The 26,721-nt window shown below is 35.5% G+C and overlaps 1 protein-coding gene across 1 annotated transcript; it reads left to right on the top strand.

Annotated features, from left to right (window-relative positions):
* The first annotated feature begins 29 nt into the window (after positions 1–29).
* Positions 30–1,949, top strand: LOC114633895 (serine/arginine-rich splicing factor 3). Its single transcript, XM_028782525.1, has one exon. It carries the CDS (start codon positions 133–135, stop codon positions 625–627), a length of 495 nt encoding a protein of 164 aa, XP_028638358.1. The 5' UTR covers positions 30–132; the 3' UTR covers positions 628–1,949.
* The last annotated feature ends 24,772 nt before the right edge of the window (positions 1,950–26,721 follow it).

Below are 26,721 nucleotides of genomic sequence, written 5' to 3'. Positions count from 1 at the left end.
ATAAATTAACCAGGCCATTTCGTGGACGCCGCGGGACGGAGAGCATCTGTAGGAGCAGAGCCAGAGGGGAGCGGGTGGGCTTGTCGGAGCGTCAGGATTTGAGCTTGGGCCTTTCGAACCCAGGATCTCGAAATGCATCGTGATTCCTGTCCCTTGGACTGTAAGGTTTATGTAGGTAATCTTGGAAACAATGGGAACAAGACTGAATTAGAAAGGGCTTTTGGCTATTATGGACCACTACGAAGTGTGTGGGTTGCTCGAAACCCTCCTGGCTTTGCTTTCGTTGAATTTGAGGATCCCCGTGATGCTGCTGATGCTGTCCGAGAGCTGGATGGAAGAACACTATGTGGCTGCCGTGTAAGAGTGGAACTGTCGAATGGAGAAAAGAGAAGTCGGAATCGTGGCCCGCCTCCCTCTTGGGGTCGTCGTCCTCGAGATGATTACCGCAGGAGGAGTCCTCCACCTCGGCGCAGATCCCCAAGAAGAAGAAGCTTTTCCCGAAGCCGAAGCAGGTCACTCTCTAGAGATAGGAGAAGAGAAAGGTCTCTGTCTCGTGAGAGAAATCACAAGCCGTCTCGATCCTTCTCTAGGTCTCGTAGCCGATCAAGGTCAAATGAAAGGAAATAGAAGACCAATTTGCAAAAGTGGTGTACAGGAAATAACTTCATCTGACAGGAGTATGTACAGGAAATTAAAGTTTTGTTTGAGACTTCATAAGCTTGGTGCATTTTTAAGATGTTTTAGCTGTTCAAATTTGTTTTGTCTCTTGGAACAGTGACACAAACCGATGTAATTCTCTGTGGTTCCAAATGGATCATAGGAGGCATGTGATATCAAGAATTGTTACTTTACAATGTTCCCTTAAGCAAGATTGAATTTTCTTTGAATTTTAGTTTTTTATAGACTGAAATAAACCTAGATCCTGCCCAGTTTTAAGTGTGATGTACTAATGATACAGAAGCGACTGGCAGAAATTGAATAAAGCTATAGTCCTCGTAGCTGAGACAGTGTGGCACTGTGGGTGGAATGATAAGCAGTCTTTAGAAGCTGCTGTAAATACAAGCCAGCAGATAAAGGTAGGAACCACTCGCTGAAGGTTTTCAAAGCGGTTCCTTCCTGGTTGCTATATGCGGATGCAGAGCTGTTGTAATGTCTTTATTTGGAAATGTAAAACTAAGATACCAGTGTCCTATCAGTTTAAGGGTACATTGTAGAGCTGAACTTTTCAGTTACTGTGCAAGATTTTTTTTTCATGCTGTCATTTGTAATATGTTTTTGTGAGAATCCTTGGGATTAAAGTTTTGGTTACAAATTGTTGTTTAACTTGAAAGCCTGTTTTTCCTTGCACACTCAAATCTGTGAGCTTGGTATCAAGTCCAGGTATAACATTCCTATTGGAAGCCATACTTATATTTTCTTGTAAAGTGCTTTTGAACTAATAAAATACTAGCATAATTGTGTAGTCAGTCAAGCGAACCCACTGTTGCCATTGTTCTTATCCCTGGGAAAGCGGTTGGTTGCCCAGTTCGATCTTTGTAAGTAACAACCAAGAGGCACTACATTAGGGAAGTTTTTCCCCCTTTGCTTGTCACCTTGTTAGCCATTTTTTAGGTGTTGAAAGTCAGTTCAGGATCATGGCAGTTAGTGACTAACATTTTAAAGTAAGCACCAGTGTGGTATATTGTAATTCTTTAAGTTGCCCATAAAAAATGTCTTTGATCTTCAGCATGAAAACATTCAACAAAAGTTTTAAAATTAATTTTTTATGACTTGAGGTGTTGCATGGGATTCCAAATTGATCCATCATGATGTAAAATACACAAAATGGTTCATTGTAACGATGCACAGTTGAATATGGAGGCATGCATACCCTTTCTCTTAGAAATATGGAGGAGTTGTGGTTTCAGGGTTTTTGTGTGTGTGCAATTAGATTAAATCATAATGCAACAGTCTTGTGGCTTAAGTTTCCTTAAATGTGTTCTTTTGAGATAGTTTTTGGATTCTACTGTACTGACTTTGTCTCTGTAAGATGCCATTGCTCTAAATTCAATCTGTAAGCTTATAAATTCCCCCTCCCCAAATTGTTATCTTTAAACAATAAATTTCAGTAAGAAAGGAAAAAAAAAAAAAACAAAAAAAAGAATAAATTAACCAGTATCTTTTATTTATATACATAAAAGTATATTGTTTTCTTTTTCTTTCCCTCCAATATCTTGTTTTCCATTTAGGGAAATATTCCTAGGTTGAGATGATAATGATGATAATTTTGTAATCCTCTTTCTTCAGACTTCATTATTCTTTGTGTCTCTGAAACTATTTTTCTCTACTTTAACTTTTTAATATGGTAAAAAATCAATAACATAGCTTGGAAAATTAATGCAGTAATTTAAGATCAGATGCTAAAATGGATCATGTAGAATTTTAGCAAGAAACACAAAGAACTATTTTTGGAACATACCATCATGATTATGCTTTCTAATTTTAGTAATATTTTGAGATAAGATCTTGCTGTATAGCTCTGGCTATCCTGAAACTCACTATGTAGACTAGCTGACTTAATATAGATCTGTCTGTTCTGCCACCCAAGGCCTGGGATTAATGTGCATAGCCCTGTACCTTGTCCCAATTTTAGCAAAATTTTGAATGAACAGTCCCTAGTTTGTTATAAACCTCACATTGTATAAATGTCTTTTGAGTCTTTGAAATCCAAAATTTTAGATGATCAGGGTAAATTATTATAAAATGATCCATATATAGTGTATTTAATTACAAATCTCACTTTCAGGTTATGTTTTGAGAGATCACTGACTAAAGGCACTCTCTGGTTTGTTCTGCAGGGGTAATAGATTGACAGTATGAACAGCCTAAGGCCCTAGAACAGTATTAGTATTCAAAAGACAATTTAATTATATTTAAAATAGAAGACAGGAAAATAAATTCTTATAGTTTGACAAAAATTTATCATTAAGTGGATTGTAATGAAGTGTTCAATTACTTTAGCTTCAGATGAAAATTTCTCTTATGTAACACCTTATCTATTGACCATTTCAACTAAACAACATTTAAAGCTTACATATTTTGAAATAATAGAATTACTTTATTAGTATAATATAAATAAATTATAATGGGAAAATGATCTCTATAAATCATTTTCCTGTCAGTTTTCTCTGTTGTAGTGAGTCAGATTTTTCTAATAAATGGGTAACCAAAATCATCTGTCTATAATCAGCAATAGTGATTAGAATAGAAGAGTCAGAGAAGTGTGCAGTTAATGAGGATCATTCAATATTCATTTCAACCTCCAGAGCCGTGAAGCCCCACAGAACTATCTGGAAGGTTGTCAATGTTGTGCATCCATTATAGGAACTGCTAGTTGCATGTGGCTGTTTAGTACGTCAGGTGAGGCATACAGGCTGAATTTTAAACTTCATTAAACAAATTAATTTGAACAATACTGTGTTACTATATTTGGAAGGGATATTTAGAGTTCTCACATATTATTGAACTAAAGTGCTGATAAATTTTTAAGTGGTTTATATTTTTGTATTCATTCATTTTGAAATAGAATTTAGCTGCAAAGTGAGAGTGCAGAAATCGTTTTACTACAGTCCCCAGTCATCATATAAAGAGATGGATATGATTAATATACTATATAAATATTTAATATGTATGTTCATTTGTGACATTGGTTAAGCATTTATCACTTTGAAATTTCTTGAAGTACATTATTATATTTGAAATGCACTGTATTCGTAGTTAAACTGTTTAAATTCTTTTAAAGCACTTACTTAAAATTAAGACCCAATGCTAAAGTTTAATTTATTAAAATACTTTTTTTCTGAAAGAAAAGTAGCTCTAGTACACAATCTCTGGCAAGGTAGAGCATACTATATTAACTTCCCATAGATTTTGGTAGTGGCTGGTGTCTTACAGAGTATCTTAGGGTTTTAGTGCTGTGAAGAGACACCATGACAGTGACAACTCTTATACTGGAAAACATTTAATTGGGACTGGCTCACAATTTCAGTGGTTTAGTCCATTGTAATCATAGCAGGAAGTGTGGTCATATGCATGCAGATATGATGCTAGAGACAGATATGAGAGTTCTATATCTTGATCCACAGGTAACAGGAAGAGACATTGTCATACTGGGCCTGACATGAGCATCTGAGATCTCAAAGTCTGACTCTAATGATATACTTCCTCCAACAAGGCCATTTCTACTCCAGCAAGACAAAACCTCCCAATATTATCATTCTCTGTGGGCTTATGGGGACGATTTTTTTTTCAAACACTGGTATGGTCCCAATATACTTTGGGGACAAAGAAAATGATACCACAAAACACACTGTGCTTTGTCCTGATCAGTTGAATTAATTGTCTCAGAATCAAGGTCTGTCTAACCTTTCCACTTTCTATGCTAAGCACAATGGCCCTGTTTCCAAAATTTCTTTGTGTGACTTGGGAAACTGACTCAAAAAGAAATATAGCTGTCTTCCCATATTCTATTTGGAAACCTTATTAAATAACCAGGAGAGGTTAAACAGACATAACAAGAAAACAAAAGTCATCACAATATCCAGAAAAACTTTGTAAAATCTAGTCTTCTGGGGGACTTTCCTTGTCTAATACTGCAGGTTTTGTTGGATGTGATATTTTGTTCCATTCAACTGACTTGTGATCAGTTTTTGTCCCCTCTGGTTGTCCTTCCACTATGAAGACAATATTTCAGGTTTAGTTATTTGTCCTTTGCTTATCATAATTTTATATGAATCTCATGTGCATATCAATAAATTAGTTGTGATTTTAAATTGTTAATCTATCATCTGTTATAGAGTTGTCTTGCTTTTCTACCCCTTATAAAAATGGAACAAAAATTCTCAAGTGGAAGTAGAATATAACAACTAAGTAAAGTGTTTACCAATTTCTATCACCAAATTTTGAAGCATATTTACTATGAGTAGCAGCCAATAGTTAGGTTTATGAGTGGGATGACATCAGTGGAATGGATTATGCAAGTAAAAATATTATAGAAGTACACAGTTTTACATTTACCTCTACTTCTTTCTGTTATTCTTAGGCACTTATCCATAACTTAGTGTACTTTTGTCCACAGATTTAATATGTACCATCCTACTCACCATTGGATGGGAGAGGGAACTAATGTCCTCAAATTCAACAGAGGATCTTTGGACAGATTCTCTATTTACCTTTATTTATGTGCTGGAAAGCTTTATCTTCATTTTGGCTTCTTTCTCTGTCCTTTCTTCTTTCTCTGTTTAACAAAGAAAGCATTGATAAAAGTTTAGGCCAAGAAAGACAGAATAGCAGTCATCTGCAAGCTCCATTTGTACCTGCAGGGCTCCTGTAATATAAGAGTTATTAATACATCAGGTCGTATGTTCTTGGTCTTTAAAAATGCCTTGCAGCATATTCCAGTTAACTGATTATTGCTCCCATTTACAATCCTCCTACTGTGGAGTGTCTTGCTAATGCTGAGAAATTTCCTGATTACATATTGCCACTCCCCAGTGAAGACAGAAATAAGTGCCCAGTCACTTTCAACATTATTTTCCACTTTCAGTACTTTTGTTCTATGGTTCAGTAAAATACTTCTTAGGTGGTTAAATTCAACTTTATTTTTCTGTCAATATAACATTATAAAACTTACCCCAATGGCCTTAATCTGTATTGTATGTTGTATAGATAATAGGATAATTTTCTTAATGAAAAGAGATAATATATGCTACATATATGGAATTTTAACTTGTGACAATGACTTCTTAGTGACTGTGCTCTCCTCTTTTCTGATATGAGGTTTTGTAGAAATGGCTAGTGATTTTACTGATTATCTTCAAATGGCTCAATAAACACTTTCTTAATGACTCTATGAATACATTTTCAAAATTATTTTTCTCAATAAAGTGCTTATGCAGCTAGAGTTTTAAGCCCTGTGCAAACTACTCTAAATATATTCAATTCATCTTTAAATGTTATAGTCAAACATTTGTTTTATTTATTTAAGAAGAAAACATAATCACTCTTTTTCAATCTCGGAAATTTAAAAATCAAGACTTTTGTTAATTCTATACAATGTTTATGCTGACATATAAAAATTTATGAACACATTGTGGGAAGAAACTGCACTTCTTAAGCCCTGGTCATGGTTTACTTTTATCTAGCTGCAGTTGCCTGATAGAGCTGTCCAGCAATCAGGTTCAAATACCAGGATACATTATGGTATTAAAATATGAATTAGTGCTAGATTCTGATCACCACAAAGATAAAGAGAGAATATGGAGAGGGGTATCAGATGGGATTCACTGACAAGACTCCAAATGGCAGAGTACTCTCCTAAATGCTAATGCTTTTCTTCTTATGAAGAAAAGGTAGTTTGTTAGTTTTTAAGAAATTTCCACAAACCTAGACCACAGACTGCTTAATATCTTCTTGACTTAATGAAATGGTTCTGTAGTCTTGAAAAGACTTTAGTTTGTACTGATGAAGAATTATACTTTTCTGACTAAGTGTTGGGGTTGTCCTAAGATCCAGTATTGGTTATCATTTTGGTATTCAATCAGAAATATGAAGAAGCTGGAAGGAGTAAGTCATTTTCCAGAAAAAAAAGACATCAGTACCAAATGAACTTGAAGAATGTGTGTGTGTGTGTGTGTGTGTGTGTAGCATGCATATGGAAAGGAAATAGAAAACAATAAAGCAAATGGGATAAATGTGCTCATAATTGAATCCATGTAAATGATATGTGGGTATACTTTGTGCTATTATTACTCTTGTAATTATTAACAATGTAATTATGCCTCTAAACTAAAAAATACAAATGTTTTCTTCTTAGATATTTTTGCCTATCAATACATTTTACACATAGAGATGTTGTGAAATATTATTAAGATGGTTTATATATCTAAATTCAGATTTGTTTCCTTTTGTCATAGCAATATGTATTGAATATGTTCGGAGAATTTGTTAGACTTATGTCATTGTGATAAAATACTTGAGAAAAACTATTTATTAGGATGAGAGATTTATTTTCCCTCATGGTTTTAGAAGTTTTGGTCTATGGTTCACTGGCTTGCTGCCTTTGGACCTGTGGTACCATAGTACAACTTAACTTTATTGCATGGCAAGGAAGCTTTTAAATATAGAGGAGAAGAAAGCAAGGGACAGTGGTCCAATGCCTCTTTTGAAGGCATATATTCTGAAGACTATGGTGGTTTTAATGAGGATGTGTCCTATAGGCTCATATCTATGAAGAGCTGGTTCCAACTTGGTGAACTAAGTTGAAGAAGAATTAGGAGGTGTGATCTTGTTGGAGGAGATGTGTCACTAGAGGTGGGTAAGGCACAGCCTTACACTCTAAGCCTCCTTACTTCAGATTAAGACATAATAATCTCTCAGCTATGGCTCCAGCATCATTGCCATGTCTGCCTGCCTGATGCAATGCTCTCTGCCATGATGGTCAGGGACTAGTCCTCTTAAACTGTAAGAAATTCTCCAAATTAAATGTTTTATTTTATTATAAGTTGCTCTGGTCATAGTGTTTTGTCATAATAATATTAAAGTAACTAAAATACTAACATTTCTGTAGCTAGACTCCACCTTCTAATGTTTGACTAAATTCCAATTTACAAAAGGATGGGTACCATACCTTCAAGAAATAGGCCTTTTGGGGACCACTCCAGATAAAAACAATAGGAGACACCACTTTGTAAAGTACGTATACATTTGATTATAGGCAAACATCTATTTAATACAGAGCATTCGATACTCTTCAGTGTCTCAATGAATTCTTTACACCTGTTTCAAGATGCTTATTTACTTTTATATGATACTACCAAAATTGAATTTGAGAGGTCATAATATTTTGAAGATTCTGTAGTGGCAGTAAAGCCAGGCTATAAGATCTAACTTCACTTGTTCCTTGATCTATTTATTCAAATGAGAGTTCATTCATATGATTCAAATTTCTGCCTGTCCAGAGGTATATGTATTTTTCATTGTGTGTGTATTTAGTTACATGTTCACACAACATATTCATATCCATGTATTTATATATTATATTTAAGTTCTTACATGTTTTATTGAGCCTATTATATATGTCAGAAACTACTTTAGATGTGAGTGATATAGGAATGAACAAAATGAATTCTTATTCTTAGGTTTTCATTCTATAAGAGCACACAAAATGATAATCTGCAAGCATATTGAATATGTTACAGTTATCTTTCAGTCATCATTGGTTTCAGGATCTCTTGCAAATACCAAATCTGCAGATGTACAAGTTATTAATATGAAGTGATATAGTGTTTGTAAGTAACCTATGTTTATCCCCACTATATAATTTAAATCATTTCTAGATTGCTTATAATAGTCAATGTTAATACTGTATCAATGATTACCATGATATATTATTTAAAATGAGAGAGAAGTCTGTAATGTTCAGTAGAGATGTGACATTATTTCCAAGTAGTTTTGATTCATGGGTGGTTGATTCTGCTACTATAGAGGGCTGAGTGTATATGATTGGTAAGAGAGGAAATGTGAAGTTGAGAGAGACAGGCCTTGAAGAAAATATGCATTGATATAAAATTTTAAATAGAATGGCTATGATAGGCTGACTTGAGAAAGAATCGAATCATGAAGACACAAAAGAGGTGAGAAATATGTGGAGAGTGTGTAAGGAACATGAGGTTCAAAGGCCTTAGTGTGGAATCTTTATGCTCATTCTCAACTAGGAAGAAGACTAGATTCTGACTGGATAAAAATAATACAAAGAGAACAGTGAATGTCACAGAACTAATATCAAACTAGGTCATGTGAGTAGAGAGCCATTGGGGGAAGATTCAATCTATTTTCTCATCACTCTGATCAAATATCCAAACACTGCTATGACAAATATGATAAACATACCTAACTTCATCATGTGATAATTATGAATTCTTAGTTGATAATTTATCATGGCCATGAATAGCTTAGGCATCTAATATATAGAATGAACAATGTTCCTGTATTAGTTTCTTGTTCTGTTACTATGATAAAATGCTTGACAAAAAGCAATTCAAGAGAGAAAATGTTAATTTTGGCACACAATTTGAGGAGATAATACATAATGGTGCAGAAGTCATGTTGGAGGGAGCTTGAGGCACCTGGTTATATTGCATCCTTTAGTTACTTTTCCATTGCTGTGAAGAGAGGGTTTATTTTGGTTTATTGGTCCACAGGGATAAGAGCTCATTGTGGTTGGCTGGCATAGCAACAAGAAGATGGTGCAGTGCAAAAGCAGGAACCAGAAAGCTCACATCCTCCCTCATAAGCACAAAGCAGAGAGAGCAAAATGGGAGAAGGGTGGGGCTATAAACTCTCAAATCCCAAACCCCACTGTCTTGACTGTACCCTATCTCCAAACAGCATTACCAACTATGAACCAACTAGTTATTACCTGAGCCTATGGGACCACTCCAGGCATGGTGTTGCACACATTTAATCCCAGCACTGGGAAGACAGATGCAAGGAGATCTCTGTGAGTTCAAGACCAGCCTGGTCTTCATAACTAGTTTTAGGACAGAAAGGGCTATGTCTTAGAAAAACAAAGCAAAGAATTTGCCATAGGCAAGAAGCACAGAGAAATGAAAGCTAGTAATGAGCACATCTTTTTTTTTTTATTCCATTTAGGAACACAGCCATGGAATGGCTCAGTTGAAAGTAAACCTAATCTAGTTAATCCTTCATAAGCAGGCCAATAGTCTAACCAAACTAGGGAACTAGCGAGGCATACCAAGAGGCTTTATTTAAATCCTATCATATTGACAATATTAGTTGTGGTTGTATAGTGTGCCTAACCCAGGGAGTGGCACTGTTTGAAGGAGTGACTTTGTTGGAGTAGGTATGCCACCATGGGCTTGGGTTTTAAAACCCTCATCCTATCTGCCTTGGAGCTAGTCTTCTGCTAGATGCCTTTGGAAGAAGAGGTAGAACTCTTAGCTCCTCCAGCCCCAAGTTCATCTGGATACTACCATGCTCCTTTTGATGATAATGGACTGAACCTCTAAACCTGTAAGCCAGCCCCAATTAAATGTTCTTTATTAGAGTTGCTTTGGTCACAGTGTCTGTTCACAGTAGTAAAATCCTTACTAAGATATTAGCCATCACAATATCTATTCTCTTTGGAATGGTTATAGCAGCTATAACACTAATATGAAAAAAAATGTTTTGTATGATGTTTTGTATTTTGTCAAATATGGACAAATTTCAAATATATTCAAATGAATGTGTCATTAATCCTGTTCACAGGAGTTGTCCTGGAGGAATTGACAGAGACAAGAAATGATATATGAATGCTAATTTGTTTACATTGAACAGAAACAATTAAGTTGTATTAGACAGTATAAATTCCATAAAATCATAATTCTGGTCTTAGAGTACTTTTAGGTAGACTCTCACAAAAAATAAAACAAGAAATAAGGAGGTTTTGTTTCATAGCATGTTAATTTAGGAAGACACAATACCAAAGTGGATGTGCTCACAACCATAACTTATAAAAACAGAGGTGAAGAAATCCAATGAAGCCCTTTCTTTCATCAATGGAATGTTGTATTATATATTAATACATTCATTAATTTCAAATATTCAGCACTGATGTAGTATGTCAATTTTGTATGCACACACATATGCATGTGTCCATTTTATATGAAAATTATGCATGTACATTTTATTATCCATTTTGAAAACACAGCTTAGGCATGGTGACAGACACTTAAAATCTTGGGACTGAGATGTGGATTTAGGAGGATGCAGAGTTCAAAAACAGCATCATCTACCTAGTAAGACTGAGCCCAGACTTGATAGCTTCAAATAATGTAGGACAGAAAATCAAGATCATTGTCACCAAAGAGCTACAGTCAAGGTTGTTAGGGGTCATCAGTGATCAAAACTTTGCACTAATAATCTATAATTCTATTGTATGATTTTCATCAACAGTGCTTAGCAGCCCAAGAGAGTCAAAACAGGACTATGTGAGATTTAGAAACAACAAATATATACAATGGATTACCTTTTTATTTGTCTGAGTTATATTTTTATAATTCCTATTTGTCTTCCAGAGGATTTGTAGTAAAAAAAAAATAAGGGAATGTATTCAATTATTTTGATATCTTATAAGAAAAGTCCTTACTTAATACAAAGTGATACTACTATGATTATCACAGAAAATTAGGCTATTGGAGATGTTTACCATGTAGCATTGTTGTTTGATTCTTGCATTACATGCCATTTATTCCCCTTTGATCTATCTTTCATAATTACCGTAGGCATGATTTTCTGATTACATGACATTATAGTGTCAATTTAAGAAACTTCAGAGGAAATCAACACACAATGATGCATATGTTCACAAAATAAGAAAAACACATTAAAATAGAAATCCTGTCTTTTCTTAATTTAATAGCATCTCATACTTTCCATGAAAATCTTCTCACGAAAATTTCAAATATTAATGATTTTGTAATTATGAACTGGATCATATTCAAAAATTAAACATGTATTTAAGTGAATATTTATTCTGTATTTTAAGAGTTTCTAGTTTGAACCTGACTCTACAGTTAGGTTTTTGGGGATAGAAAGATGGCATTTTAGTTATTTAAGGAACCTATGGTTTTGAGACAAGTGTCAAAACCTGAGTCAATTTATGAGGAGTTTTCTCTCTCAAGTTAATGGATTTTGGTTTTGAAACCTCTAAAGGATTTTCATGGAATAAACGGCACAAACTTGTGTTCAAGCTATAGGTGACTAAGATATAAGGAAAGAGAAAAAGGTAATATTTATTGAGTGCCTCCTATAGGAATGGCAGATTGTTAGATGCTTTTCATCTACATTTTCACTTAATCATAGTAATGGACCCCTCAATCAAAAAAAAAAAAGAAAAAAAAGAAAGGAATGAAAAAAAGGGAAAAGAAACCATTCCTTTTGATGCTTCTATCAGCTATCATGATATAGTATCAAGATAAATAACAACTACAACAAGTGAGAAAAAGATTTGGAGAGGCTTATTTCCATAAGATCATAATTACAATAGGAGATATACTGTTGGCCTCTGGACATAGTCTGACTCCAAGATCTATAATTTTCTTCTTGTTTATCAATTGGGATGCAGCATATCAGTATTAAATTATGATGAAGGATTGCATCAAGACAATATTAGTGATTGGAAATAAAGGGTAGGTATGAGTAGCTTATAGACAACACAGTTAGCAACTTTTGGTTATTGTATGAAGTTGAAGACAAAGAGAGAGAAGGAAAAGTGAGGAGACAAGGACCCTCCACCGATTTTTGCCAAACCAGTGGGTAGATGGAGATGCCATTAATGGACATTTTCTGAGGAGAAAAACAATACGGAGATAAGAGACACTGAAGATACAGGATGAAATGCAAACAAGCAATGGGATGAAATGATGGGACACAGGAAATAGCAGTGGTGGAGAACTGCCTTAGTGTTTTCTCTTTGAAAGGACAAAGGTTAAAGGTATATGCAGGTGTAGTTATGGCAGTTGAGGAGGAAGTAGTGATGAAAGATTTTAGACTAGCAGATTCTACATGATCTCTGGATTATTTAATCTGAAGTTCAGGTGCAACGCAACTGTTCTGGCTCAAACTGTTCTCCAAGCTAACTAACTCAAACTAACTCATGGAAATGTATCTTAATCTTCTGTCTCCATCTTTTTCTCTGGGTTCAACTGCCTCTTTTGATCTGCACTGAACTGTGTGAACTCATGCATGAACTCAACTCCAATGCACTCACTGCACTGACTCCCAACTGACTCCACCAAACTCAGCTCCATTTGATTGAACTAGCTGATCTGATTCTCCCTGAATTGCTCTTAAAAAGTGTCTCCCCTGAAAGTTGGGTATATCCTAACTCTGACTAATTCTGTCAAATCTTACTCTGATTTGTCACTTTGTCTGCCCCTCAATTAGAGGTCATTGTTTAGGACTAAAGGTATGTAATCAAGGATTCTACCCAGAGGGATGAAAAGTATACAAAGGTTGTATCTGCATTCCAGCAGGAGCACACAGATCTAGACAGTCTTTGGATGCAATCAGAGCAGCAAGGGTGCTAAATTAAAATTCCTCTACAATAGTGTTATGAGATTCTTGAGGGTATGAATCAGTTCTGTGTTTCTTGTGTTTTCTGTTGGTGATCTCTCTCTCTCTCTCTCTCTCTCCTCTCTCTCTCTCTCTCCTCTCTCTCTCTCTCTCTCTGGTTTGGTAGCTTTGCTTTGTACTATTCTATTGTGCTAGATTTTTTAATTCTTTTTTTAAAATTTATAGGATATTTTATTTATATTTCAGACGCTATCCCCTTTCCCCTTACCCATTCTCCACCCCCCCACTCTGCTCCCAGGAACTCCTTATCCCATCCCCCCCACTCCTGCTTCAATGAGGATGTGTCCTCACCCGCCCACCCTAGTCTCACCTTCCCATCCTTGAATTTCCCTACACCCGGTGTCCAGCTTTCATGGGACCAAGGATCTCCTCTCCCACCTATGCTCAACAAGGCCATCCTCTCCTACATATACAGCTGGAGCCATGGGTCCCTTCCTATGTGCTCCCAGGATGGTGGTTTATATACTGGGAACTCTGGTTGGTTGGTATTGTTGCTCTCCTTATGGGGCTGCAAATCCTTTCAGCTCCTTCAGTTTTCTCTCTCACTCCTCCATTGGGAACCCCTTGATCAGTTCAATGATTAGTTGTGATCATCCGCCATTGAATATGTCAGACTCTGGCAGACCTCTAAAGAGACAACTATATCAGGTTCCTGTCAGCATGTACTTCCTGACATCCACATCAGTGTCTACCTTTGGTGACTGCACATGGGATGGATACTCAGGTGAAATGGTCTCTGGATGGCCCTTCCTTCAGTTTCTGTCCCACACTTTGTCTCTATATTTGCTCCCTTGAGTTTTTTGTTACTCTTTCTAAGAAGGACCCACACTTGATCTTGCTTCTTCATGAGCTTCATGTGGTCTGTGAGTTGAATCTTGGGCATTTCAAGCTTCTGGGCTAATATCCAATTATCAGTGAGTGAGTACCATGTGTGTTTTTTTGTGTTTGGGTTACCTCAGGATGGTATTTTCTAGTTCCATCCATTTACCTAAGAATTTCATGAATGCATTGTTTTTAATAGCTGAGTAATATTCCATTGTGTAAATGTACCACATTTTCTATATCCATTCCTCTGTTGAAGGACATCTGGGTTCTTTCCACCTTCTGGCTATTATAAATAAGGCTGCTATGAACATAGTGGAGCATGTGTCCTTGTTATATGTTGGAGCATCTTCTGGGTATATGCACAGGAGTGGTATAGCTGGGTCCTCAAGTAATGCTATGTGCAATTTTCTGAGAAATCACCAGACTGATTTCCAGAGTAGTTGCACCATCTTGCAATCCCACCAACCATGGAGGACCGTTTCCTCTTTTTCCACATCCTTGTCAGCATCTACTATGACCTGAGTTTTTTATCTTAGCCATTCTGACTGGTGTGAGGTAGAATCTCAGGGTTGTTTTGATTTGCATTTCAATGATGACTTAGGATGCTGAACATTTCTGTAGGTGCTATTCGAGTTTTCTCAGTTGAGCATTCTTTGTTTAGCTCTGTACCCCATTTTTTAATAGGGTTATTTGGTTGTCTGGAGTCTAATTTCTTGAGTTCTTTGTATATATTGGATATTAGCCCTCTATTGGATGTGAGATTGGTAAAGATCTTTTCCCAATCTGTTGGTTGCCATTTTGTCGTATTGACAGTGTCCTTTGCGTTACAGAAACTTTGCAATTTTATGAGGTCGCATTTGTCAATTCTTGATCTTAGAGCATAAATCATTGTTGTTCTGTTCAAGAACTTTTCCCCTGGTCCCAAATATTCAAGGTTCTTCCCCACCTTCTCTTCTATTAGTTTCAGTGTATCTTGTTTTATGTGAAGGTCCTTTATTCACTTGGACTTGAGCTTTGTACAAGGAGATAACAATGGTTCGATTTGCATTCTTCTACATGTTGTCCTCCACTTGAACCAAGACCATTTGTTGAAAATGTTGTCCTTTTTTTCCACTGGATGATTTTAGCTCCTTTGTCAAATATCAAGTGACCATAGGTATATGGGTTCATTTCTGGGTCTCCAATTCTATTCCATTGATCTTCCTGCCTGTCTCTGTACCAATACCATGCTCTGTATTACACTATTGCTCTATAGTATACCTTGAGGACAGGGATGGTGATTCTTCCAGAAGTTCTTTTATTGTTGAGAATAGTTTTCGCTGCCCTGGGTTTTTGGTTATTCCAAATGAATTTGAGAATTTCTCTTTCTAATTCAGTGAAGAACTGAGTTGGCATTTAATGGGGATTGTACTGAATCTGTAGATTGCTTTTGGCCAGATGGTGATTTTTACTATATTTATCCTGCCAATCCATGAGCATGGGAGATCTTTCTGTCTTCTGAGATCTTCGATTTTTTTCTTCAGAGACTTGAAGTTCTTGTCATACAGATCTTTCACTTGCTTGGTTAGATTCACACCAAGGTATTTTATATTATTTGTAACTATTGTGAAGGGTGTCATTTCCCTAATTTCTTTCTCAGCCTGTTTATTTCTCAAGTAGAGGAAGCCTACTGATTTGTTTGAGTTGATTTTATAACCAGCAGCCACTTTGCTGAAGGTTTTTTTTTTCTTTTCAGATTTAGGAGTCCTCTGGTGGAAGTTTTGGGATCACTTAAGTATACTATCATATCATCTGCAAATAGTGATATTTTGACTTCTTCCTTTCCTATTTGTATCCCTTTGACTTCTTTTTTTTTTCTTTTTTTGTCTAGTTGCTCTAGCTAGGAATTTTAGTACTATATTGAATAGGTAGGGAGAGAGTGGGCAGCCTTGTCTATTCTGTGAATTTAGTGGGATTGCTTCAAGTTTCTCTCCATTTAGTTTGATGTTGGCTACTGGCTTGCTATATATTGCTTTTACTCTATGTTTAGGTATGGACCTTGAATCTTTCCAAGACTTTTACCATGAAGGGATGTTGAATTTTGTCAAATGCTTCCTCAGCATCTAGTGAGATGATCATGTGTTTTTTTTTTTCTTTGAGTTTGTTTATATAGTGGATTATATTGGTGGATTTCTGAATATTTAACCATCCCTGCATTCCTGGGGTAAAGCCTACTTGATCATGATGGATGATTGTTTTGATGTGTGCTTGGATTCAGTTTGTGAGAATTTTATTGAATATTTTTTCATCAATATTCATAAAGGAGATTGGTCTGAAGTTCTCTTTCTTTGTTGGATCTTTGTGAGGTTTAGGTATGAGCATTATTGTAGCTTCATAGAACAAATTGGGTAGTGTTTCTTCTGTTTCTATTTTGTGGAACAGTTTGAAGAGAATTGGTATTAGGTCTTCCTTGAAGGTCTGATAGAATTCTGCGCTAAAACCATCTGGTCTTGGCCTTTTTTTTGTTTGTTTGTTTGGTGGGGAGAGTTTTAATGATTGCTACTATTTCTTTAGGTGTTATGGGACTATTTAGATGGTTTATATTCTCCTGATTTAACTTTGGTACCTGGTATCTGTCTAGAAATTCAGATTTTCCACTTTTGTTGAGTAAAACTTTTGTAGTAGGATCTGATGATTTTTTTTTGAATTTCCTCAGTGTCTGTTATGTCTCCCTTTTCAGTTCTGATTTTATTAATTTGGATACTGCCCTCTGGTTAGTCTGGATAAGGGTTTAACTATCTTGTTGATTTTCTCAAAGAACCAGCTACTAGTTTTATTGATACTTTGTATATTTATTTTTTTACTTGGTTGATTTCAGCCCTGAGTTTGATTATTTCCTACTGTTCCTCTAGGAAGGTTCAGGATATGGTGTCTTCACAGGAGCAGACCAGCTAGGTGTCTGCTGCAGCCAAAAGGACCAATCAAGGGGCAAAAGGGAGGTGGTATTCTTGAGGGGCGGGGTTTGGGTGACTGATGTGTCCTCAAGGCTCCCAGTTGTAACTCTGGGGTGTAGGGTAGTTGGAGGGGGTCCTTACCCACTTCTCTGAGTGCAGTGGCTCCTGTAAGATGTCTCAGGATATGGTGTCTTCATGGGATCAAACCAGCTAGGTGTCTGCCCTAGCCAAAATGACCAAGTGAGCGGCAGAAGGGAGGTGGTATTACGGAGTCTATAATCTTGGTATCATTTTCCTTACTAATATTATTTACATCTATTTTTTTCTTGAAAAATTCAATTGGAAGTTGGTCATTTAAAAATGGCTTTCAAATAACTAACGTCCTTGCTGTCCTTTGCTATTATACATTTCATTTTGACATCATTTAATATTATTCTTCATTTTCAAAACCTATTTTCTTTCATTTATTCAGCTATTTTTTTCTACATTTCTGACCTCAATGGTGTAATCATCTTTTTCAACCTCTCTAATTTTGTAATATACTGATTTAAATTCTTTAAAATGTAACATGAGTTCAGAAATTTGTGTAGGAATCTTCATAATTATTCAATTCTAAGTGTTTTTTCATTTTTCTTTTAAAATGTTTTTTGCCCTTTAGATTTTGGAGTTCATTTAGTTTCTTCTAGTTTATAGTTTTGTATGGAAATGTATGTGATTGGAACATGTTTTATCTGAGTTTGGTAAAGGTCTTCTTACAACTCGGATTCAACTGAATTAATTACACCTATGTTTGCAAAAATGTTTACAGTATACTTTTTAGATTGTTGGGGTTCAGGAATCACTACAGAAATCACTTAGACTGTGGTCTCAGTTAAGCTAGAATAGTTCATTGAAAGTATACCCCAGGACTGATCAATCAGGGTCTTAGCATAGTATTGGGGTCTAAGACTGGACCGCAAACATTTTTCAGGGCCAGCTTAAAAAGGAAAAAAAAACCCCAAAACCACAAGGAGTTCATACACAGTATGGCAGGGTGGTCATCCTGAGTTAAATTCTAACTGACCTTTATTCTGATTGATCCTAAGCAGAGCTTATTGCTGTAGAATTTAAGATTAACACATCTCAGAACATACAGAACATAACAGGGTATGTGATCAGTATAACCTTGCTCTGAGTCAAGCTATTTTTCTGTGTCAATGATGGGCAAACATGGAAAAAATTGCTACAGCTATGCTGGGGTAGCAGGCTTCAACAAATAATCTATTTTTATTCATTTGATAAAGTATGCTAATTGTGTGATTCAAATATTCTGTATTCCATTTTAAATTATGATTAAAATGTCAGTTACTAAAAGAATGATGACAATCTTTTATGAAGATGATATATTATTTAACTCTTGAATGTATTTCTCTCAGCACACTATTAACCATGCCTACGTTTTCTTAGATTCTCCATTAGACAGGATCAAGCACTATGATAGGGTCACAGACTTCTGCCATCATCTTAAGTTTTAGAAGACTTATTGATCAACAAAGAGAATATTAAGAGTTGTTTTATATTTCTGAAGACTTGGGCCTTTGTTACCATGTAAACATGTATGTTTTTAATATAGGTTATTTTTCTTTTTAAGAGTTTGTCTTGTTTTGTACTAAAGTACTTACAGCCCACTTTCTATTGTATTTTATAATGCCTTTTGTTTATTTGTAAGTGCTTTGTGTGTGTGTGCGATAAAATATATAATCAGAGTTTGTAATGGTTCATCTGAACAATAATTGTTTGCATTCATTTCTATTATTTGCATGCACATGTGTACATAGTATATACATGGGCTTGTGTGTTCCATGTCATTTCTGTGGATGTCAGACACCAACTTGTGGGGCTTGGTTCTCTCCTTCTATCATGTGGATCAAACCCACATTGTTAGTTTGACTGCAAGTTCCCTTTACATGCTGATTTATCTTGAACAATCTTTATCTTTCAGCTGGGAAGTTTAGTGCATTTATATTTATAGTGGTTTCAAGGATATTGGGATTTATTTAAATTGTACAATATATTTCCTATTTTTTCTATTTCTCTTTTTCTATTGTTTATATATTCTTCTAGCAGTGTGAGCTAAACTGATTAACTTTTAAATATAAAGTTTAGAAGTTACTTATCTTTTTAAGCGTGCTCATTTAAACATATCAGTGTAAAAATCTCTTAAATGTTGTTACTTTCTATATCAACTAGAATACTTTACAATGTTTTAGTTCTTGTTTTCACTTTTTAAATGTTAGCTACATAACTACTGTGACAGTCAAAAATCCAACTAGTTTCCTTCTGACTTTTTTGGAACTGTGTTCAGGGCTTCCCTGCAAATACTTGTGATACTGTCGTCAAACTGTGATAGTACCTTTCTATCCACATTGTATAACTTTTATCACATCCTTTTTTTGCTTCATTGAAGCAGTAATGACTGCCTGGACTGTTGGTAATAGCTTTGAAGCTGACTCCAGGATCAGCAAAAAAGTGGCATATTTGATTAATGTGATCTGCCATGGGCACATGGGGGGAAGAATGGCAGCATGTGTGCTACATCACCTTGGGAGCCATCGAACAGTGATGAAATGAAATGCCACACAAAGCAGGTATGCTTTGATTTGGGATGGGTATTAGAGCACGGAAACATGCAGAGCACAAGACTCTTTGGAAAGAGCAGGAGAAATAGCTGTCTAGGCATGCTGGGAAACTAAGAGATTAGCAAGGATACTAGTTCATGGGGGAAGCAGGTAACAGGCAAGGTAGGCAGTTTTCAAAGACAACTCATCTGTATTTGATATTTTTTTCTTATGGCAACTTTTAAGAAATAAGATTTCTGTTGTATTCCTCTTTTGCAGCAGCTCTTAGATTTCTCTCTATATATATCCCAGGTTAATGAGGGGATCCCTTTCTCTCTGCTCCCTAAGTTAATGAAGGAGTGGGGAAGTCACCTGCTGCTTTACATTATCAGTTTTATCGCTCCCCTTCATTAGTGTGGATGATAGAGAGTTGAATGTGGTACATCTTGGAGACAATACAGCAGGATATTACATACAAGCTACTCAGCAGCCAAAATCACAACCTCATTTGCTAGTGAATTTGCAAATAACCAGTCCTTCAGGTACCCCTCTAATTTTCACCAAATGCTGCACTTTTGAAAGCTTCATTAATCCAACCCCATTAGGATGGGTAGGGTGAATGAGTTTATGGCTACAGAAGGCAAAGTAGCAGAATTTGCAGCTCCTCAGAATATTGCTGGATTCTAAATGGTGTTAAAAATCCCCATGCAAAATATTATCTGGTGTATAAAAGCGCTAAATATGTGGAGAATTTAACAGTAAAATGCTTAGGAACGCAAAGACTGCTTATTTACTGTCATTATGTCCCTGGAATGCTAATCTTCTTATTTGTCTTCAAATCAAGGTATGCATAGCACTAGCATTGCAGCTGAGGGAGAAGCTAAACACAAAAGAGGGACATTCTGGAAGGGATGAGGCTATATGTATTCAAAAGAGAGATATGATCAAAAAAGTCATTAGTACCACAAAGGATTTTCATCTCTAGCTGACCTTTTCCAGCTCCCTTTTATGGTGTGAAATATTCTGTTTAGAATAAGCAAACATGGGTGTTTGGGGAGGAATACTTTGGGAGGCCACTATAAGTGAAGATGAGGTTTGATGATCCAGAACTACAACCTCTGGGCTGTGATTTCTGTTTATGACCAATACATAAAATAGCAAAGAGATGCTTCCCACTAAGTGTCTTACTGTATTTGTCCTTCATTTTCATTCACTTTCTCCTTCTTTTGATTCACCATCTTGTATGTGCTGCTGCTAGAAATCACTACTGGGAGAAATATGTAACCTCAAGTGGTCAAACACACTATATTTTCCTAGTTCTGTTTATTTTTATGTGTTTGACCATAGAGGAGCATAAGCGAAGGGCTAAAACAGTAGGATGAATCCTCTAGACCAACCAGTTTTAGGAAGGTAGATTTTTTTTGCAACCAAACCAATACAACTGACAGATTTAATCAAGTTTTCAGTATGATTAGGCTTTGAAAGCTACAGTTTCGATAGTAAAGAAGTACTATTTGGAAACAAATTAAAATTTTTGTATTTATGACATGTATCAATTTACACACGAGCTGCATAAATTATTTCTTGTATTTTTCTGTAATGGAAAAATACTTCAGGACATTTTAATAGCCAATAAATTATGTGTTTAATGAACCAGATCAAAATATAAATGGTATGAGCCAAACACCTCTAAGACTGAGGACCTGTACTGACTTGATAAAAATTCCAATCATATAAGCTGTAGGCTATTATATCCACTGCAATTTTTTGAGAGTAAATACTTACACTTCATCTATGTTCATTCACATTAAAAAAATTGTAGGAGTTTATCTCTTATTTTCAGACTTCACTTATTTATTGCTTATATCATTCTTCAGACAAATCAAGAGTGAAAACAGTGAGTTTCACCTTTAACCTTTGATAAATATCACTCTGTAAAGTTATATAATAAATCCATCAGCCTCCATGACTTGAAACAGAAAGCTTTTTTAAACCACTTATGCAAAGCAACTGTGTTCATTTGATGTCATACTGGAAGAATGTTAGTCTCCATTGACAAAGGAATGTTGTCATAGAGCCAAGCAAGTACTTTCTTAGCTTTTAGATATATGCATGGAATTCGTTCTGGGGATATTAACAAGGTGGGAGAACTTGGAGAAGAGAAGTGAGTGACATTTGAATTGTTGTAATAGTAGTATCCAAGTTAATATGGGATCTTTTATCTCTTTTGAACTATCTCCAGTCTTATCAACAACAAAGTAGAAATTTAGAATATTTTACTTACTATTCATTGATGTTATATTTGCTTTTAATTTGTAAGCAATTGGATGATGAAGCCAAAAGAAATTCAAGGTGGGGACCAAAAGATTAGCAAGCCATTAACTAGCATGTCACAACTAGTTATATCATCAGCTAAGTCACATTTTTTGAGTCTCCATTTTCTCATCTATAAAATAAAGGAGTTTGACATGGAGATTCCTAATCTCTATTCTCTTTTCTTGTTGGTTTAATATTTGCTTGAAGCTTCCAAGTTTTCCTATGGAATGTGGTAAAGTTGTACCCAGTTGCTTAAAATAGTCATATTATTGAAATGGTGTGTACATTAATTTCTTTCCTACTTTGTAGGAGAGACCCAATCACATTCTGAATACAATTAGAAAGACTTATTTAAAGGAAACCTGTAAGGATTCTTTGTGAAGCAAATAAACCTTTGTAATGCAAATGCTCATACTTTAATGTTTCTATTTTGCAAATTTCCGTTTTGATATATCAAGTTTGCTTACTCCCAAGTATAACTAAAACTTACATGAAAATGAAAATTCGTACTCAATATATGTTTTCTTATTTTTAGCTTGGTAGAAAAATTATTTTCCTTTCCTACTCTTAACTATCTACTCAGACATTGTGAACAACTATCTGTGGTCAAATAAATGGTTAAGTTTTTAGTCTAGTTCTGTGACTTACTGGGTGGATAGCTTTTGCCAGAATATGCTGTTTCTAAGCATCAGTTTCCTCATCTGTACATATAGGACAGTAATAGCTGTTATCTTGTAGTATTTGTATAAGAATTAAATACTATAAAAGACACATCATATTTCCCTTAATGTTTCTCCCATCGTGTGGTTATTAATTTCACTGTATCAGGGCTATTCTAAAACAAATTTTGCAATGTGGGTGTTCTATTTACATACTTACATAGTACTCTTTACCATGGATTGTGTTATATAGAATCATGCTCCATAAATAATGCATCTTTGTGTAGTATTTTCCATACAATGTGGTAGAATATCATGAACTATGTTCATATTTAACATATATCAATGTTGATTATTTATTCCTGATTCACACTAGAGAGGTTTCAGGAACATCAGATATAACTGTTGACATTAGCATCCTTAAAATTGTAAGAAACAGACATACCCACATTCCTTTCGTGGGTAGAGATTTATTGAAAGAATACAGAAGCAAATGAGGTAGAGATCTCAGTCTCATACAAGTTCCACAAACACTCTGGTTATTGGTGTTTCTAAGACTTGGATATATGCCTGGGTTTCCATCCTGGCTCTGCCACTTATAAAGTTATATGACCTTGTCTATGTTCCTGAAGCTTTTAGTGACCTAGATTCTTCATCTTTAAACTGTGGATAAAAATAGAACCCACCTCACAGGGATGAAAGACAATTAAGCAAGATAATGCATGCAAAATGCTTATTGCAATGCCTGATCCATAGTAGAATCATAAGAAATAGTGGCTGCACTGTAATAGGAGAAGTAGTTATAGTGGTTGTTATTATAGCTATTCTTGTACATGACATAAAAATTAGAATATAACTCAATTTCATATCCCAAGCTCAAAGGATTTTTCTTCTGGTTTTCATCTAGTACCTATATGCCTCCAAATATACTGTATGATTGGGTTTGCTTATCTTCCATGTATGAACAGCTGAAACAAGCCCTGCATTTGGTGTGCTTCCTCTTGTTCTCTATCATGATTATTTTTAGGCAACCTTTTAATTTTGGTTCAATTTCTAGAACATAGGCCAGATCAATTTTTCTTAGCTTTATCAAGGTATAATTGATATGAAGACTACTATATAAATTTATTACATGCAAAACATATATTTTATAAGTATGAACATATACATACACATGCAATAACATCACCGCAATGATGATACCATACTCTGTTGGTCATGAAGGGCCCAGTGACTTCCTCAAACAATACAGACAATTTGGATACTTGTTCACAAGGAAATCAACCTGGAACTGAGTTTGGAGTTCTTTCACTAATGACTAGAGTTTGTAGTACCCAAAGATGCTATGCAGGAGAAAGAAGTAAATAGATATGGACCCTAAGTGCTATGATATAGACCTGCCAGATATGTTTGCTGGTACAATAGTGGCAGAAGAGTTGGGGTGGAGGTAGCCAATTGCTGTCATATTGGGCTTGAGGTTCACTCCACAGGCCAGAGTACATGTCTAATGCAGTCATTTGGTAAAAACAAAACAAAACAAAAACCAGTTGCTTAGAAGTCAATAGGCCCTAGGCCTCAATCTACAACTGTTGTTTTACTAAATGGACATGTAGCTAAAGTGTTTACTAAATATCCATTCTTTTGTATACATAGACTACTATTATTCTCAGCCTTGGTCAGAGAAGTTTTTTTTTCTGTAGTGAGTAGTAGTGAACGAAAATCTCATAACGCCTCAAGGTGACTGTTGAGTATTCACCCTTTCTTCATTTTTTTTTGTTGGACTGTATGGTCATTGATCTGTTGTAAAAGTATTGCTGTGAATTTTTTTTCTGGCATTTCAGCTATCTTGTTATCTTTAGTTTTAGGGCTTGAGGAATTGAGGCATTATGGAGGTGTTGTAGCAGTCTATTTTCTGAAGTGATTTGTGTTTCTTTGCTCTGTTTTACACATCTGTTGAATGGGATTATCATTCAGTTTTCTCCTTCACTGTCCCTCTACTTCTTCTTCTACATCATCATCTTCTTCTCATTATTATTATTAATTATTAATTATTTTACATAAATCTTTTGTAAGTTATCTCACTTTGATATGTATCTCCAATTCTGTTTAGGAGAGAATCTGATTATACAGAGAGGTTTGCCAACATTTCTTTTGTAGTTCAGTTCTTCTTGAGAAGGTACAGAAACACTGGGACTTGGGTACTGACTCAAAAAAATGCCATTTGTGATCTTTAAAACTATGGGCATTACATATTAGTTAAATGATGAAATAGGGAAGATCTAGACATTTTTGTCACTTTACAGCTCAAAGTTTCTGAGCTACTCAAGTGAAACAGTCAGAAGTGCTTCTCCAATAAGTGCTGTTAAAATGCCAAACATGCCTCAGGCCCATTCATTCCATATTTCGACTCCACTCTTTTGATATTCGTGTTGGGCTGAATCTGGCCTGTTGGAAGCAGTATGATGAGGCTGAATGATGTTTAGCATCTTCTCTTAGTCCTTTGTATATTCAAAACTGTCCAGCACAGTCTTGTTGGAGGAATCTTTGTCTTCTCACAGATATCCTACAACTTGTTCTCTGGCTACTAAGGGCTGTGGGCTTATACTGAGGATATGATTGCTAATGTGTTTTTACCAGGACCACTGGCTTTATGTTTTGGAGGAATCATACTTCAGCGGAAGCTGTGTTTAGCTTCGTTTCTTGTCTTTGTACCCATCTAGCACTAGGCAATTTTCAAATGTGCCAGTACTACCTTTGCAGATTTCTGAAGTGTTTCCTCTTCTCCTCTCTTTAGAATCAATTTGGTTTGGGTTATTTGAACCCTTTACTTACTCTCCTCTTTCACTAGGACACACAAAAGCAATGTAGAGTATGCCATCTTACCCAGAAATCAAAGGTACATTTTAAATATTCACTCTTTCATTCACAAAATGTTCTACTGAGATGGATAACTTCCAAATTTTGAAAATTCATTTAGATTTAACCTTGATAGCTTTTAGAAGCTAATCCTGAAAAATTCTAAAAAAAAAGTTTCTGTTAGAGATGAGGCAATTTTTTTATTTAAAACTCATACTTTTGCATAAAACAGTAGCAGGTACAGGAGACTGACATGCTGATGAGAAAGGAAGAATATGTCCAGATAATTTGCATTTAATTTTATAGCTAAGGACTTAGAAGTATTAGAGACGCTTATACTGCTTCCCAGAGCTGTTTTAGAATTTGTAGTAGCCACCAAACTATCTTTCAGGTCAATAGGCTTCTGGTGATCAATAGTATGCAAATATCTTATCAGTTTCAAATATTTAGCATCCTCTAAAAAAGACTCTGTTCTTAGATGAATAATGTTTTGAACATAACTATAATGATCTGGTTTAGGCACTAAGCAAGGCTGCAAATAACAGTGAAGAGAAAGTGAAATTACAGAGAACAGATTTCCTTTTGAGAGTTCAGGAAACTATTCAGCACCTCTTGGTAGGTGACTCCAACTCATCACTGTCCATAATCTTCTGGTGTTTCTTAAAAGGGTAGCAATCCCTGGCTCAAGCTGTGCTATTTTAAAAACAAATCAAAAGCACTAAAGTGACCCAATTGCTGCTCAGTGGCTGCTCTTAACTAAGAGCAGGACAGCTGGGGCTCCCACTATAACACTCTGATTTAATTAATACCTTTCCTCAACAAGGCTCTTTTCCTTCTCTCCCAAAGCATCTTACAACACAGTGGGGCCATCAGTCTATTTGCACAGTTACACTCATTGCTTTTCTGTCTCTCAGGATGCTTCTGCTATTCCACATTTAACCCTGAACAGCTTTGCTTCCAGAAATTCAAAGTCTCTAGCATTGAGATGGATGAATTTTAAAAACACAGAATTATATCATATATTTCTAAACAGTAACACGTGAAGAAAATATTGGTTATGAAGACATACTTCTTAAATGCTGGCATTACTTATACAGAAAAGTTGATCCTCATTAAAAGAATATTCATCTTAAAAATACAGACATAAGATTGTATGAGTCTATCAATATCCTTTCATTGTTTCCAATTTTGTCCTTTGTATTTTATTTTGCCATGCTGAGGATTCATTCTAAGGGACAGTACATTGCTGTGGAAGCACTCTACCACTGGGCTATGTTTCTAGACCCTTTCACTGGTATTTGTTTTTAAAAGATGCATGTTACTATAGCTTCTCCACAGTCTGTTTCTATTATATTAAAT

The sequence above is a fragment of the Grammomys surdaster genome, unplaced genomic scaffold (assembly GCF_004785775.1).
Source record: "Grammomys surdaster isolate TR1022 unplaced genomic scaffold, NIH_TR_1.0 61, whole genome shotgun sequence".
In the NCBI taxonomy this organism is placed as follows: Eukaryota; Metazoa; Chordata; class Mammalia; order Rodentia; family Muridae; genus Grammomys; species Grammomys surdaster.
Note: the sequence above shows the minus strand (reverse complement) of the source record. Positions and strands in the feature narration are given on the sequence as shown.

What these genes read in the sequence shown, in the direction of transcription:
- LOC114633895 (XM_028782525.1), top strand. Translation starts at nt 133, where the DNA reads ATGCATCGTGATTCCTGTCCCTTGGACTGTAAGGTTTATGTAGGTAAT.